Source organism: Leiobunum rupestre, chromosome 4 (assembly GCF_980474605.1).
Source record: "Leiobunum rupestre chromosome 4, qqLeiRupe1.1.hap1, whole genome shotgun sequence".
NCBI lineage: Eukaryota > Metazoa > Arthropoda > Arachnida > Opiliones > Sclerosomatidae > Leiobunum > Leiobunum rupestre.
Window position 1 is genome coordinate 52,093,903 of NC_143387.1, and position 18,672 is coordinate 52,112,574.

At 38.8% G+C, this 18,672-nt stretch overlaps 1 protein-coding gene across 4 annotated transcripts in view; it reads right to left on the reverse strand.

Moving 5' to 3' along the window:
* Nucleotides 1-17,286, reverse strand: part of LOC149948216 (transient receptor potential-gamma protein-like) — a 150,967-nt gene extending 133,681 nt beyond the window's left edge. For all 4 annotated transcript variants that reach the window (XM_090173176.1, XM_090173175.1, XM_090173174.1 and 1 more), the window contains exons 1-2: nt 16,732-17,286; nt 12,106-12,403 (exon numbers count right to left, since the gene is read on the reverse strand). In XM_090173176.1, the coding sequence (XP_090029302.1) occupies nt 12,106-12,318 (213 nt within the window). In that variant the 5' untranslated portion in view covers nt 12,319-12,403; nt 16,732-17,286. The remainder of the gene's footprint in view (nt 1-12,105; nt 12,404-16,731) is intronic.
* Between the last annotated feature and the right edge of the window lie 1,386 nt (nt 17,287-18,672).

Genomic DNA, 18,672 nt, shown 5'->3' on the forward strand with positions numbered 1-18,672 from the left:
AAGGCAAACTAGCAACACACCGAATCAATCGAATGAACTATGACCAAACATATTCACCGGTCGTTCAGACGAAGACTGCTTGAATATTATTTGGAATTGCTGTTGAAAATAACTGTCATGTAGAACATTTGGATATAACTGCGGCGTACGTAAAGGCCGAACTAGACAATGAAGATATCTCGAGATTTCTGATGGGTTTCCAGATCTCAATGAAGAGTTAATGAAATAATTTTTGATACTCCTACAGAAAAAGACTATGCTTGGAGACTGCGTGAAACCATTTTTTGGTGTTCACGATTCTAGACTTTTATGGAACAGACACCGGAACTCATTGTGATGATCAAAAATACTCAAAAGTTCGAGATCTGACCGTTGTGATTATTATTATCCAAAAGGACATCTAATTGCGACTACATATGACGACGACTTAGTACTTTATGGCACTCTTGAAGCTATTAATGCTTTAAATAACGCGTTGTAAGAACATTTTGATGTAAAAGACTTGGGAAACGCTAAGGACGTTTTATCTATAAGAATCCGCCGAACAAATGACTACGTTGTTCTTATTGACTACTAAAGGAGATGGGTATGAGATTCTCAGAACCCGTTGTTACTCCTAGATATACTTAGGTATCAAATTCCTAAGAACTAGATGTGCTGAGAGTAGTCATATACCCACGGGTAATTGGAAGCCTTTTATACCTGGCCACACACACCCGACATGAACCAGCTTAATCACAAACCATCTACCAAACATTGGAAAGGCTTGAAACCTATATCTCGCGTTACTTGAACGGTGCCAAGAATCTCTAGCTGAAGTTTAAAGACTCGCCTTGGAATACGTGATAAAACGAGAAGGAGCTGCCAAGAGTTGGGCATGTTGAACGGACAAAGCTTTGAAATCTTTTGAAATATATCGGGTAAGGTAGATTAGCAATGACTCGATTTCCGTGCATATCGACAAGCGAGGAGTAATTCACCCTGCACAAAACAAAAGGACGTCAGATCGATCCAAACATAGCCACGGTCACACTAGAGCTTAAAACCCAGATTAAATGATTTGAATGCTAGTTTTGACCAATGAAAACTGGTTTTAAAGGATATTATGAACGCACTCTATAGATCTGAGGAGTGGTGACAGTGGTAGCTTCACCTCTTAGAAAATATATTTTTGTTTTTTCTGGCAGTCCTGCCCTTTGTATTCTAACAAATTGTTGTATATGTAAGCACTGTATAGCTATAGTTGATCAATTGGTCGCATGAGGGCGCTAGATGGTGGAGGTAGGCAGGCAGACGGCACGGGAACAATGATTCACTACATTGTTGTTATCTCTTCAGTTATTAAACTTTATTATGTTCTTACTTTAACTTGTGTGATAGTTTTGAGTTATTTCAAACGAAGTTAAGACATAACACAATTAAACGCTTTTTCTTTTGTTCCTAACTTAATTGATTATTTTTCTCCTTAAATCGTTTCAACATAAGCCAAAAATAAATTATTAGACCCGTGTAAAATAATGTTTAGGTCTTATCATCAAAATTGTAAGAAATAATGGATATTTGAAGCTGCACGCGGAAGATATAGTTATAGCGTTTTAAAATGTGCCAAGTATAAAAAAGAGCGCGTGTTTTATGTTTTGAATTTGAGAGTTATATTTAGGGTTTGAAAGAAGCTGAAAACTATACGTGAGTTCTGAACCGTTAAGAGAACGGCCTAGGACTGAGCTGTAACGTCACGCAAAAGTTCTGGATAGTTCAGCACTTTTGTACTAATAGTTGTGATTCGTACGATTTGACGTACGCAGCCCGATGTGCAGACGAATTTTAGAGATTTCAACCTTGAGTTCCGACCAGTACTTGCTCTTGAGCAGGTACCATTTAGAACGGTTCCGAACGGTTCAACAAGAGGTTCTTGTCTGCGAATAGTTTGCATTTGGGTAGTTCTAGAATTTTTTTGCCGAATAGTGCGCATGGGGACTGGTTGAACGGTTCAGAACTCACGAATAGTTTTCAGCTATCGAAAAGACGTTTTTATGATTAAAAGTATTCAGTGAGAAAGAGTTTAGTTTGTTATAAATCACAATACATTTTATTACACCCGCTAGTGGAAACTAAGCTCGAAATAACACCAAGATGATTCAAATAAGATTATTAAATAATTAAACCCTTGACATACTTCTGATTAGTACTTATGTTAGTAGGAAATGAAAAACAAAGCTTTAGTTTTAGTCCAAAATATTATGATTTACGAACGTAAATAAGTTCTTAGAAATAGCACCATGCCATTCCACCATAGTGAGTTAAAAATCCTGGTAAGTAACTTCTCCCTGAACACTGGTGTGACGCGTGTCAAACACTTCTACAGGCGCCAGTTGACCAAATTTATCCACCGCCAAATAGAAAGTACGTATAGCAGAGACCTGCCGTTTCGTCGTAAACAAACTTATGCAGCCGGGCAATGTCATGTAAATTGGTGCGATTCCTGTGAAGCTAAAATTCAATTAACAATCCACTCTTTGCCATTCCGCTACCTAAATTAACATTAATATAAGCAAAGGAGATATCAGGATTAAACCTGCTATTGTACAACTGAACTAACAAAGGAGACGACCCGAGGTGATTTTCATCGATTTTGTTTAAATTCATTGGATAAGTAGACCTTTAGGTAACTTGAAATTTCCCAAAGGGAAAGTTTCGACGGGGTTTAGTTTTGCCATGGCAACCAAAAATGTTTTTGATTACTTAAAATCTTCTTTACCCTATGGAAATTAACATAGACAAATCGCGTGTACATTTCGGTAAATATTAGTAAAATGTGTAAATTAGGTAAATGCAAGTAAAATTGACTACATTTTGGTTATGGAAGTAAAATTGACTACATTTTGGTTATGGAAGTAAAATTGACTACATTTTGGTTATGGAAGTAAAATTGGTAAATGCCATTAAATTGGATAAAAGGTAAACTCAAGTAAAGTGGCTTAGGTAAATGCCATTATATTGGTCAAATTTTAAATAATATAACCCAAATTTACTTGTATTTACCCAATTGTACACGCGTTTATCCGAATTAACTTGAAATTACCCAATGTACAATTTTTTTAAACATAATTTATTTTTTAATATTTAAAATTTTTTTAAAGGGGGGACCACTAAAATCTGCGATTTTTACATGTTAATTTCCATTCATAAAAGTAGGTTTGTGTTTGCAATGACAAAACTAAAGCCCGTCGAATCTTTTCCTTTAGGGAAATTTCAAGTAACATAACGGTCTACTTATCTCCCGAATTTAAACAAAATCGGTGAAAATCACCTCTGGTCGTCTCCTTGTGAGTAGTATATTATAGTCGTTGCTAGTAGTATATTTAGCCTTGGACATACTTAGACACTAGGGGGCTCTGTTCTGAATTAAACATTGAAAATCAGTTCGGTGATAACTTTTGCTAATGGTCATACTTATATTGCAATTACGTTATTTGTGGTATAAGCAGGGTTGGAGAAAACTGGCTTTTTTAAATTAAAAAATCCAGTATGGTTACCATTTGTAACCAGTGGTTTAATCCTAACATGTCAACGTATTTTCACGTGCAAAAGGAATTTTAAGATCCCCCAATTGCTTATATCTAGCCCTCATTACTTCGTGAGACGAAGTAGCAGACGATAAAAAGTGAAGGTTACTAGCGTTTTCCATTTGATTGCTCGAGATCCACTCCGAATCTGTCTCTGACGTCATAGATCTCGCCCCGATCGACTAGAGTAAAACCGCAAATGGAACATGCCACTAACGTATTCCAGCGCTTTGTTGTTTTTCGTCTGCTAGTAATTTGAATTTTCGCGTCTTGGTCTTCCATTTTGCCAAAACATCTAGAAGGAACACGCAAAAATTTGCTCCGATTTCGATCTCGATCCGTTGATCTGTCGAAATCGGCAGATCGGTTTTGGGCGATTTCGGAGAACCCGAGAGCGTGAAATGGAACACGCGAAACTTGACCGGAGCAGATCCGAGCACGCAAATGGAACATAAAATGTTGATCACAGCGATCTAGAGCGCTCGAAAGCAGTCAAATGGAAAACGCTATATGTTTCAGTTTGTTTTGGAATAAAAAATGTAGAATATTATATTCTGCATTTTTTATTTGAAATAAATAGTATTTAAAATTTTCAATATTTCTAATTTATTTCTCAATATTTTTTTTAATAACAAAAAAGTGGTTTTAACCACAGATTTTTTTCGTTGATTTAAACCAGTCTGGCTGGTTCTTGCAACTCTGGGTATAAGAAATGAACAAGTCAGAGCTGTAAGGATTTTAAATTACTTCACCGATAAACCCAAAGGGGCAGAACTGAAACTAGTCACTCGCGGCCACTAGCTTGATTCTTTTTAGATTATCAGCCTCCTTATTTGCATAGTTTTCCATCTTAATCGATGACATCACGCGTCAGCAAATCCCATAGACACAGCTCCGAGTGGAAAAACTCCTATCTTGATGAACTACCGCTAAAGACTACCGTCGAAATTTCAATTAGGTTTATACAGGGTGTTTCAAATGGTTATGCAAAACTTTAAGGAGTTGTAGGGGGAGAGTTGAGAAGTATGCCTGTTTTTCCCACCTTTTCCTACGATGAGTTAAAAGAGCGCCAGAGAGCTTCAAAGTGTGGCCTACTAGCACCTGGAAGTAGTCTGCAACCAGCGCAAAACCAAGCAGCAGGGACTTTAAATGCTGTTTAAGTTAACTTTTTTACGCTGGTTACCTCGATTTGTTTAAAAAGTCCTTTTTCACCTATCACACGAACCCAAACCTTAATGTTCGCGTTTCCCTACTGCTTGGTTTTGCGCTCGTTGCAGCCTACTTCCAGGGACTATTAGACCACACTTTGAAGCTCTCTGACGCTCTTTTAACTCATTGTAGGAAAATGGGCGAAAAACAGGCGTACTTCTCAACTCACCCCATACAACTCCTTCAAATTTTTGCATACCTTTTGAAACACCCTGTATATAATTATAAAATGGAGATCGAAAAGGCTAATTATATCAGGAAGTGAATGAAGCAAACGCGTCGATAATAAGTCGCATAAATCAGCGTCGATCATATTCGAATTAGGCAGCTCCGCATCCGCCTCTTTATCGGGAACAAAAACGAATCCCTTTTTCATTCTGGAGAAACGCGTCTCGGCCCGTAAACGATTCCGCCACAGCCGAGATATTAATTGGAAAGCTTTTTCACTCCACCTCGAGGGTCAACTAATACCACGCCTAAAAGCCGGATAAAGGGGTACAGTTTACACCGAACTAATTAGGCCTAAATTGCCAGCTAAAAGCGTCCAGGGGGATATCGGCTAAAGGCCGTTTGTCGATGGGGTTTCGCCGAAAAAGGCCGGATCGAACTGAAGGCCCATTCGCATCAGGCGAACGCGTTTTTAATTTGGCTCAATCTTTACCAAATTCCCTGGCTCATTTATCAGGTTGATTCCCTGATGAAGTTCGCAATTCTGCTCTACTAACGACGTTTGTCTAAAACTCATCACGACCTTATTAAGGTTATTCGAAGTAACTTTATATTTAGACCATTTCTCAATAAACGTTTTTTGATTTATTTATACCATAAGTAAAATAATAACAATAAGTATGACAATTAACGAGATTTACAACCAAACAGATTTTCATAGCTATTGCGTAATCAAGATGTTTTCTCAGCACAGAGCCCTCTAGTGTCTAAAATATACGAGACTTCCGCTAAGCCGAAATATCTGGTTTCCGAAAGGTAGGCGGAATATAAGGCTAAAATGATAAAAATTAAAAAAGTTTTTCCGGGTGCCACGAGCTGATGTTTTTTATCACGCGTGATTCACGCGCGGGCTTCAAAACAAAGCCAAAGCCCCTCGCGACTCCAGAACGTGCTCTCCGATATTAGGCTTAAATTTTTATCAAAAAGTAGTCATCCAAAACGGAAAGTCGCCAGTCCAAGTCACAGCTTGAAGAGAGTATCAGTGCCGAAAAAAGGTTCGGTTAGAAAATTAGCATTAAAGCAATAGGAAGTGTCATACTTATAATTATTACGTTACTTATGGTTATACGACATATAGCAGTTATGTCATAGGAACTAGTTCAAACTACCGCGAAGTGATAAGCGACAAAAAAATTCCAAATGAAAAAGTAGTTCCTATCCTTTTACGAAAAAATGAGTTTTGATTTTAGGACGTTCGCCTTACGTTTGAGGAATAAGAAATTGAGTCGGCGACTTAATTGCCCGTAAATGACTACAACATAAATCCATTTTTCTTTACAGATTATAAGCGACTAACAAAAACCGCGTTGGTCAATGAAATTGGTCGGAAGCGTCCTCGTCGATGCGAATAGAGACGCGGTCTGCGGAAGAAAACGAAAGAACGAGTCCAAAAAGGAGGAGGAGGAAAGAGGGCTACCCAGATTTCGATGAAATGACGATAAATCACGAGGAAGGGCTACCCAGATTTCGATGAAATGACGATAAATCACGAGGAAGGCGTTTGGGGTTTTGGCTTTCTCCGGATACACACACGCGGATGAAAAAGAACCAGAAGAAGCTGCCGCCAGAAACTCGAGAAAGAACAAACTCCAGCCGAACGAAACTTGGGGAGCGTGTGGGCCTCGTTCTACGCCCCCCGCGATGGAGGCCCGCCTCTTTCGTGTTCGGATGATGAAACGAAGTATTGATGACGTCACTAGGCACCCGACCCCCCTCTAAGACACGCCCCCGACTACAAAGGATTTTATACGATTAGATCCCGTGCCAAATTTCATTCGTGTTAAATTTTGTTTCGATTACAACGGAGCTCCGTCTCAATTTTCGTATTTTCTACCAATTTTTCCACCCGGAACAAGAACTGTTTTTTTCGCTCTTTCAAATAGGATTAGTCAAGCCTAAAAATCAATGGATGCTTTCACCCGTCACGCGTCTAAGAAACCGCAAAGGAATTCAATTGAGAGCCCAAACCATCTCGGCAAATTTCGGGCACAAGATTTTAAATTTCAAAGTGATTACCAAAATCCCATCCTGAGGTTTTGAGATTTAAGAGTTCCATTTTCGTGCGAATTTCCAATGTTTTTTATTCCGTTTTCGAGAGTTTAGAACTTATTTTCGCTCAAGTTCATTTCAAGATTTCTATTATCAATTTTTTTCCCGCAGATTGTACGCATTTTTGAAGAATGCTTAAATAAAACCTGTTCAGCGATTTGCCTAGAAGTAGTAATACAGAGAGCCAGAACGTACTTGTAAAAGCGTTATATTTTAAAGCGCGCACTGCTTAAAATTTCAATGTAGAAGCTAGGCTCGTTCAATTTCGCACGCGCCTCCTGAAAGAAAAAAATGCGCGCGCGTTATCAACTTTAGCCTTACAAATAAAACTAAGGGAAACACGTGACTATTTTATTCAGTGACTCGCGCATGCGCGTAGGGGAGGGCAATGAAAAGAGAGCGGCATTTATTGAAGCGCCTAAAGCAGAAATTAATTGAAGACGTTTCCTTCGCACGGGCCTTTGTAATAAACTAATAACGTCTAGACACGCACGGCCATCGTTCATTATTTCGACCATATTCAAAATATTAACTTTTAAGTATTAAATTGGACCTTGAATTTTTCACCGTTAATTTAAAATTCTTGTATTGAAAAGATTATCATGGAAACTACAGATTGTCAAAGGCATCTATAAAGTTGATGACGCGTTTTTCATCACCGAGTTGGAAGTGACGTAATTTACGTCATATCATTAAAACAAATACCCTCACTAGACGGGTGAAGTCCGCGCTTGCAAACGTCTACAGGCGGTTTGTAGGAGTGTAGACGTAAGAGCTACCACTCGTACAAAATGCCCCCTATCCGTTTGTTAGGGTTAGTTAAGTTGTGTACGGAACGCTTTCGTCAGGGAACTCGTTAAAAAAATTGGTTACTTATGATCTAACGCCAATTAGGGCTAATTAGGTATATCAAACACGCCGATGATATTAATTTTACGCAAAGGAGAGTACCCGAGGTGTTTATTGCCGATTTTGTTCAAAGTCGGGCGTAATGTAGACCTATATGTATGAGATATGAAATTTCCCAAAAGGAGACGTTGCACTACCCATTCGATTTGCCATGGCAACCGAAAATGTTTTTGACCACTTGGAACAAAAATTAGATTTTCCCTTATTTTACCCAAACATTGTCACAACTTTAAACCAAAAATGTTCCTACCCAAACTTGATGAAATTTACCTAAATGTGGTTCAAATTACCCATTTCGTGATTTTCAATTTTTTTAAAAAATTTTCTAAGGTAGGATCCTGTAAAACTGAAAAAATCCCATGCTTTTTTAAATGGAAATTTTTTTGGTTTTAAGTGGTCAAAAACATTTTCGGTTGCCATAGCAAACCGAATGGGTAGTGCAACGTCTCCTTTTGGGAAATTTCATATCTCATTTAGGTCTACATTACGCCCGACTTTGAACAAAATCGGCAATAAACACCTCGGGTACTCTCCTTTAATAACGTTCATTTTTACTTTTTTTAGAGCCGGAAATATTTCAAAGAAAACCGCCAAAAATATACAAGGAAATTTCCCGGCTTAGGCCTTTCTAAATACACCCTCGTATAAGAACCAAAAATTTGGGTCGGTAATGTATGTAAATTCGCGTCAGAGAGGTGGGAGGGAGCCGCCAATTGAGCCCGTTAGATGGCGGTAAAATCAATTAAGGAGGGTGCTAGAAGATGAACCATTAAAGGAGCCGTTCCGCTACCAAGATATATCGAGAATATAGGGGATAATTATCAATAGCAGACGGGTTATTAATGGCGTTTAACGACAGGCTAAAATCCCAGCGGGGGAGCGCCGGGGACATTTTGAATATATCAGCGAGCTGAACCGGAAAGGAGCGATAAATTTTTAAAACTTAATTAGAATATTTGAAATATCGGGGCGGAAAATTGGTCGCGCGGCTACCTCGTCCGCGCCGCGCTAAGCCTCGGCTAATCGAGGATGGTTAACCAAATTTCGTGTCCCGCCTCGGACTCATCAAGGTGGAAATAATTTAAGTAATACTAAATTAAACGGCCAGACGCGCTATTAAATATGCGAAAACCCGCCACACGATGATACGCGCTTTTTACAAGTTTAATTCGACGCCACTACCGTTTGGTTTCGCTTTTCCTAGTTGGAGATTTGTTATATTGTTGCCAAGCAAAGTGTCGAAACTCGCTTATAATGTATGAAATAATGTACGTCCATTTTCTATAGGGACATTTGTCTGTCTAGACTTTAAACTTTATAAAACTTTCAAAGTGTTAAATTCGTTTCCTCTCTCCATTAGCAGGAACTCGTTATATCAATAATTACGAATTACGTTGTCCACTTTTTCCCCCGTTTATATATTTAAAAAAAAAGCTAAAGTAGAACTGAACTAAACTAAACTGAACAAAATTGAACTATTTGGAAAGGGATTCGATTTTTTCCGTTTCAGAATTTATCGACCATTTTTGACTCTTTGAGTTTGAATGCTCCTTATACTAATAATAGGGCGCTTATTCTAAATTTGGTGTCCGTTTTTCTCTATCTGGTCTAGTTTACGAGATTTGAAAATGCAAAAACGTATTAAAATCGAAAAGTTTCGAAAACACTCCGCAGAAACGCATTAACGACCGTGGGAAATTTTCAGAAACGCATATAGTCGTTATTAACCAATAAGAGTCTTCATTTCGTATAATTTCTTCAGCTGCATTCCCAGGGTAACCAGTCACTATGGCCGTTACTCAGTATTATTATACCACAGAGTGCGTTTCTGCCCAGGGTTTTAGCCAAATATAAACGTACAAAACGCATGTCAAATTATTCTGAGATTTACTTAATTTTGGCGACAGTCGTTGTCATATTTAGATTGCGGACTAAAAGAAACCCCGAACAGCTAGTTTTCAGTTACCTAAATATGGTATTATTGTTATTTTTCATAAGAATTACAAAAATCGATTTATCTCGAAATGCCATTTTTGGAGATAATGCGTTTCTGAAACTTAGGGCAGTGCAGCATTGTTGTTTCACTTGCTCCATGGTGGCTGACGTGACTAGTTTATTGTATTTTTATTTTAAATTTTTTGACCTAACTATGACTACATTTGGTATTTTTTTTTGAGTGGAACTTTGGGTCAACCGATGTTATACCGGGTGTCTTTATTTGATCGGCCCAGGCATTTTTCTCAAAAACAATACGAAAAGTTTCAATAAGCAAGTTGTAGAGCATACTCGAAAACCTTTAATGGAATTGGTATTGTGGAAATCGGACATTTCGTCACTGAAATATTTGGTCATGAAAAACAAACAAAATTGAAACTTTTCGTCTACCACGTAGCGTTCTGAAATTTACAGATAACAACGATCTCAGCCGAGAGAGTATATACTGAAAATTTCACATTTCTAGAAAGTATAGTTTTTGAGAAAAATGCCTCGGCCGATCAAATGTAGACACTCTGTATATATTGCGGGCAAATCCCTGATGATGTTCTGGCCAAGATGAACGAAACAAGTCGGATCAACTTTTTAAGCCTCGGCTTTTTAATTAAAAGTTTTATACATGTGTAAATATAACAAAGTTTTCTTTTATTATTATTAACATAACACATGGAACTACAGCCCTATATAAATTATATATTTAGTGTTGTCATAATTTGTTACTTTTTCCAACAACGGGACTTTTAAAATTCCGGAAAATCGGCTAAGTAATAAAGTAGCCACCATATGCAAAATAATAACTTATTAGTATTTAATTACCCATTTATACAGGGTGTCCACTAAAAACGAAAAATGATAAATAAAATAAAAAGCGTTTTTTTTTTAACTTCAAATTTTTATGGAACATTCCTGGTGCAGGGGGACATTAACAATTGTAAACTTGAATGACCTTGAAGACATGGTTCAAGGTCATTCAAAATCTGTTTTGAGAACCGTTGGGCTTACGAATTTGGTTCCAATTAGATAGTTGTTGCTCGCCATATTATTAGTTCAAATAACTTTGATTTGACCAAATTTGAACAATTAGAAGCCGATAAATTGAAAGTTAATGAATTCAGTGTTTGATAAATGATAATAAAATAATCTGATTAGTTTTAATGTGACTAATACTGAATAGTTTACAACGGTTCAATTATGCCACTGTCAGCTACGATACAGGCTTGAGGTCGTTTAACGACGGAGTTCATAGTTGTTCAACATTTCAATTGTAATGTCACGGAAGGCATTAACTATTCAAAACTTAAATTTATCGGCTTCTGATTGGTTACATTTAGTTTGAACTAATAATATGGCGAGCAACAACTTTCTAATTTGAACCAAATCCGTAAACCCAATGGTTCTCGAGATAGGTTTTGAATGACCTTAAATACATGGTTCAAGGTCATTCAATTTTACACTAGTATACGTCTCCCTGCAAGAGGAATGTTCCATAGAAATTTTTTAAGAAAAAACGTTTTTCAGTTATTTATAATTTTTCGTTTTTTAGTGGACATCTTGTATAATTCATTCATAGAAAAAATATCAATAGGACCTTGTTTCAACAATTAGTGGAACGTAAATGGAAAATTCTGGCATCCTGAAAAGGTTACCATGGAAACACAATATCTCAATCTCGAGAAACGTGACAGAAATTACGCAAGTTTTTAAAATCCACTTTACTTATTAAAAATTCTAAGAAGGAGTTCTACTCTTGAGAAGAGTTTCTCAGGATAATGTTGCTCCCCGTGAGAACTCGCTAAAAAGTATCAAATGGAAGATGAAGGGGAGCCTTCGAACTAACGTCGTAAGTGAGAACGCTCAGAGTCGTTCTCACTCTTCTCAAGAGAACTCGTAAGAAGATATTACATCACGTCCTCCGAGAAGGACCGTCCAAATTCTGAGAAGTAAGAGTTATCACTTTCACGGGGAGAATTCTTAGAATTTTGGCGAGTCCCTGGTGTAGCTTTTTTCGTTACCGAGTTGGAAAGGCCGTAATTTACGTCATGTCATACTTACGACTGATTACGTCGCGTACGTTTTGACTAACCGAGGCACTTGTAGACTTATCAACATAATTGTAGACTTATGGTTCTTAGTGGTAAGAGTGACTGACCTGCGCACAGATGCCAAGTCGCCTCTTTCGACGGACAGCAGGAACTTTTTCTCCTCGAGGGTGAGTTGTCCTTCGCGGCGGAGTGGAGTGTCCTGGTCGGGGATGACCTCTCCGATGCCCATGATGCCCATTCCGCCCAGGGCCCCTCCGGCCAGGGACATGGACCTTCCGCCGGCTCCGCGCATCGGCACGGGCTGACAGCCGCTCAAGCATACTCCTCCGCCCACCGTGTAGCCCCCTCGAGACGGGTACGTGGGCTCCATGCGGGTCACCGCTTGCACCCCGCGCCCAAAGACACCTGCAAAGAGAACGCGATCAAATTTAAAAACGGTTCAAATTAAATTGGAAAAACTAAGCTAGGCTGGAAAGAATATACTCGAGGTTCGACCTGCTGTAAATCTCTGGCGAATTTTTGTAATTAAACTATCGCCATCTCTAGTTTCGTTGCTGAACCACTATTTAGCAGACTACAGTTTTTAAAGCGTCGAGAGGTTGGCCAATTAATAGTTCAGTAATGAATTTAGAGATGGCGGCACTAACTACAGGCGGACATCGGCGTATTGGAGTATCGCATCTAGAAAAACCAAAAATCTCTACTGCAATAAAATGATTTTACAACTCAAAAACGTAATCTATGGATTTCATACCATATGCAAATTTAACGAAGTTTCTCTTGATTCCATAAATTACAACTAGCATATACAACAACCATACTTACCCAACAATTACAATAAAAGTATGTATAATATTGTTCAAAATTATCAATATCGAAGACGAAACAGAAGAAAATAATATTAATTTCATTGTATATGAAAATCTAAAGTAAAATTTCTAGTACAGGAAACAGGATTAAAGAAATTTTACATTTTCTACGGCGCTGGTTGTCAGATCCTAGAAATGGATTTATAATACCAAGGCCAATAAAATATCGATTTCAGAAAACAATTTACTTTTTGAAGGTTAGCTTTAGATTTTAATATCGTCGGAATATTGAGATTTATGAGAAAACAAATGAGCTAAAATTAAAATGTGTTTCGTAAAAAATCTTAACTAAAACGTGATACAAACGTTATAAGTTACAGTTTTAACCAGTTTTCCGCTAAATTTGTTAGTTATCGTACATTATCGAACTCTTAATTTTGAAAATTAGCACAAAAAAGGGTCGGAATTATCGACGTGGTACGATAATTTTCGTACGTCTGGCAACCCGGCGTGGAGGTGAAAAGTTTCTAAACAAAATTCCAGGAAAGCTGATTTCATCGCGAACAGAGGCGTGCTAGACTGAACCGGAAACGGCGATACGAAAACAAGAAACGTTATACAAGCCATGGACTACAAGCTAACAATCTATAAAATCCAAAACTTTCGCCAAAACCTCTACGATCTACATAATACAACTTTTAATTGTAGGTATATTCCCTTTCTAAACTTCACAACGGTGCCTGGAAAATTAGAAACAAAACTCGTCTCAGATTCGCGAGTGAACTTTCGAAACGGAGATAGCGCCGAGATAGGCGAAGAACGAGGGCCAGACAACGATAGTCAAAGGCCTAGTTACAAATTTGGAACTTTTGGTGGGCCTTGGCGTGGGTTCTGCCCAAATTACGTATAATTACCGACAGGGCCACGTTTAACTGCGGCGATGCAAATTTCGGCATATACATTCGCTCAGAGCGAGTCGACTCGGAATGATCATTAGGCGAACAGCATCAACCGCCACCTAGCTTCGCCGAGGCTTACATTACGGAACTTCATCTAGCGCTTAAGGTTGATAACATCCGACGCTATCTTCCACTTTGAATAAAGTGCGAGGTGACGGGGCACCGGTTAACGCGTCTCACGGAGTGGCAGCCGCCCATTACGGAGCGAAATGAACGTTTGTCTTCGCGAATTAATAGATTCAACTTGGTGCGCTAGATGGCGCTACTGGGGCGCGAAATTCAGGACGTAATTGAGCCTTCATACGCGGAGAGTACCCTGTTTTCTCGTGAAAAATTTAGCTTCGCGTAAACTTACGTTATAGGGCGGAATTGTTGTAAATCGTCCGTGTTTCCCGTTCGTTTATGACGCCTATCTGCCGAGAAGCGCCACTCTGCTTCGCGTCACTATTTGAAACCGGGGATTTGGGCCTTTCTTCGAGATGCCCTCAAAATGCTCTGGTTTTGAGTTTTGTAACTTTTGATAGTTTTTAGGTTCTGATTGCGGGTTTAATCTGCTTACGAAGTTGCTCAAAGTTGAATAAATTAAATTGAAATATAAGCTTTCTCGGTTCGCGTGTTTTTAGTCTGGACGGGGGGCTCAGATTAAGTGGCTTCAGCTAGGTGGTTTCTTTTCACCTGTTCTCGGACCAAAAGTGTACTCTGTTTACCCTAAAACGTTTTATTCGCCTGTTCCGGGGATGATAATTACTCCGCCCCATAAACTATTCGCTTGTTCCGGAGTATTAGGGCTACTCTTTTTACTCCTTCTGAAAAGGAGGTGTAAAGAGAGTATATCGGATTTTGTTGTCTGCTAGCCATAATTTATCTGCTAAAAGGGCCACAGGCAGCCATTTTGGAAAAACGTTTTTACTCAAACTATTCGCCACCACAGAATCGGAGTAAAATTACAACGTAGAATTACCCTTCTTACCCTACTCTGAAATCCCGGAACCTTAAGGCCTTTGTGTAACGTTCGATACAAAATGCACAATTCCATAACGGTAATAGTTGGTGTAGGGTGCATGAAGGATTTTCCACCACCCTCCTACGCATTGTAACCCGGCCACCTGTTTAAAAGCATTATTAGTCGCTAGATGACCTGGGCCAAAGGTGGTGTCTTGGATATTAGCCTAGCTAGCTGATGTACATTTGATCATTTTCGATAGATAAATTATTTAAAATTTCAAACTCATGATGTACTATGTGGTTTCTTTTCGCTTGTTCCGGGATTTCGGAGTAGGCTAAGTAGAGTAAAGCTAAGACGTCATTTTACTCCGAAATATAGGTTTATAATCATCAAAATTTAAAAAAAAATTAAGGGTCCGCTGAAATTCAAACGCTGGTGTGGTCCTTTAATGTATAGACTTTTTCGCGCCAAAACATATGCGCCTCTATTTTGAAGAAACCGCGACTGTCAACACTATTCTCATATTAGTTTGTTTAAAGGCAATCTTTGCAAAAATATCATATTTCCATTTTTTATGTAGACAATTTTTCTAATTGCCAGCCAGGAAATCGAATTTTGTACGTATTATATGTATAATAGGAATATTATATAATATATAATATATAATTTATAATATTTACACTTAATCAATTATTTCACTGTATCAAATGGTTTCTTAAAAATGTCACCGATAAATGGGTGATATCAGAAGTTTATAATATACCTCTAACGTGAGAAGTATTCATTTCCAGCGCGTATACTATTCCTAAAATTACACTCTACAGCAATATGTACTAATAGTTATTTTCATAAAGGAATGTGACCTTGTTTAAATGTGGCTCTTAGGTCACAGTCTCTTAGAGTTACAGTAGCCAGAGGAGTATAGGTTTTTATAGCGCGTGCGAAGGATATTCTAATCAAGCTATTTAGTATTTTTTTTACTTTATTAATTTTATTTTATAGAAACATGTATTAATAAATAATTTTCCCTTTTGTAATATTTTCAAAACTATAGCTATATGTTGAATTTCGGTCCGCGCAATGTTTCCTTCGAAAAATCAGCAGGGAGCCTACGATGGAATAGGTTTCGAGCGAATATCTTTAGCAGGAGAGGGAATTTTAAAAAAAACCGACAATTATCGGTGATAGACAATGGCGGACATAGTTAGGAGAAATGGCGGCCATGACGTTTTGGCTCGAAAAAAAGAATTTATTCTAAAAGTTAGAAACAACTTTAATTTGAAATAAAACATCACCTACGAAATTTAGAATAACACGTTAACCTTACAAAAACCCCAAAACAAACACACACCGTTGGGTACCTTGGAAGCAATTTAAATCATACACTTAAAGTTAGCTAAAAACAGGGCGTAGTGTTATAAACACAGAAATCTACCCCAACAAATACAGCTACATAGCTAACAAGTACTTCCTCAATAGTTCAAAGACCTATTTTCCCCCTAATATACTAATATAATATACCTATCTATTATATTAAAACATATAACTAATCTAACATACATGTACATGGAAAACAGGCAGGCACGTCATTTCAGGATTTTTCAACAGGGGGCAAAACATGACCTCCGGAAAACGTTTTTTTTTAAGGGCATAAAGGAGTCAAATTGAATATATTGTAGCAGAAAAGTTATTAAGGGCAAAGCCACGTTTAATAATAATAATAATCAGCTAGGCTAATACCCAAGGCACCACCATAGGCCTAAGTCATCAAGCGACTCAAGAACTAAATAAATAATAACATTTAAGCCAAAACAGGAAAAATTTCTTCGTGAACTTTTTTAGCTAGTAAAAATTCTCACCCGAATGACGTCCCTGAAAACAGGGTAAACCTTTCAAAATTTCATAATCAGATTTAGTTATTTTTCTTACTAAGCAGACATTTCGGGAGAGGCTCTTCAATTTTTATCGCGAGTCAAAATTAAGCTCCCGAAAAAAAAGCACTTAACGAAAGTCACCCACCTTAAGCAAATCCAGGGCTGTAGCGCTGGCGAGTTGCACCGACTTTAACATATAGAAAAGTTGACTTCAGTTTCACTTTTTCGCGATTAGGACAAAGACAACGACGATGAAAAAACGTATTTGTCGGTGTTAAAAAATGTCGTTCGGTGTATGAAATATATTTGCGGTAATTCGTACTTTTCAGGGCTCCGTTAATTATAACCAGAGTGCGAACAACTTGGGAATAATTGATATCCTTATATTAAACTACGAACTATAGAAATCCGATCGAAAAAAGTATCGAATTCTTGTACTGTATCAGGTTATCGTCTTCTGGTTTTCCTCGCAACGAGCTAAACGAACAACGACAAACTATATACTCACGAAAACTCACGAAACGGACTAAACACGTGGACGTCACGATCAAACTATCCGTCGGATTTTTTAATTTCGAGCCGGTTTTTTTTTTTTGCTTTTCTTTCGAAACGAAATTGGAGAATTGATTTCGGTTTTGAGAAATTTAAAAATTTGGTCCTCGCGTTTTTTGGGATGTTTCGCGGAGAATAGCGGAGTCCGACTAGCCGCCGAACAGAGCGAGCGCTCAACTAAAAGAGGCTCCAACCGCGAAAGATGGCCAGGAGCGGATGAGGAGGAGAGGATGGGAGCGGCTGCGAGGAGCGCGTCGGATGCTCTCTCTGGCCAAATGCGAGCGCCAGGATGAGTTCCATCTTCGCCTTTGTTTCCGCGGAAAATCAATTGTTGGTCGGACCCGCGGACTGCACGTCGCGCTGGACTCCCGCTTTAGGGTTCTAGTTGTGGAAATGAATATACCAGGCACGAAGCTCATTCTATCTTTCATTTTCCAGACGCCCTTTTAAGTTCCTTTTAAATAGCTCGATAGTTTCCTAGTAATGATTTGTTCCCACCTAATAAGTCCAAATGAAGTTTAAAACGGCTTACTAACATTGGTTTTGGGTTAATACCTCCGAAACGAAGGCAGGGGCGGATTTAGGCATGGTCTTTATGGGCCACAGCCCCGGGCCCCGTACAATCAAAGGGCCCCCTTCGCGGTCAAAAATAAATAGAAATAATTTAAATTAAAAATTAAAAAGGGGTAAAAGATACGTTTTGGACCATATGACGAAGGAGTCGCCGCAACTGACCCCAAGTTATTGTTATTCCAGGGCCCCCAAATGTAACGGTCCGCCCCTGAACGAAGGTTCATCGCGCATTTTCAAATTAAATTTAACCCACTAAATGATCGAAAAAACCCGGTATCATTTCCAACAAACAACCGGATATATTCGTCGACAACGAGCGCAATGACACCAATTCCGGCGCGATAAAGCGAACTGAAGCATCCATGCCATCCTGAGACGCTGCACTCCTTCCACCAACGCGCTTCTACGAATAATTAAATTCCGGACATCAATAAATCAAAGCTCGGCCGTATACGCTATAGTTGGAGCGGCCCATTCGATTGTCCCAGAGTGCATCCGAGAAAGACCCCGTCTCACGAGCCTGCGGTGCTTCAACAGACACTGGACGCGTTTCAATCGTTAAGATTGGATACGGTTCCCAACGCGGATTCAAATTGATAGAGTCGGCGGTTTCGGGTCCTAATCAAATTGTCCCCGCACGCCGTATAGATTTCGCGGAGCAAAGCAGACTGGCCAAATGGCCGTGTCTGGGAAAGGGACGCCCTGGGCACCGCCGAGAAGCAAAAACAGAGGGTCCGGGCCGCGATTAAGAGAGCCAGTTCAGTCTTCAGCAATCCTTCAGCTCCGTTCGGAGAAGCGAAGGAATACCGAGATAAGGGCAAACCCAAACAGCGTCTTCGCTAACGCGTTGTTGAATAGGTGATGTTTTCTGATCCCCGCGTTACCTTCAAACGTGAAGAGCGAAAAGGAAGTATGTCCAAAGGAGTCGTGACCTTCAAAGATATCCTGATTCTTCGAATTT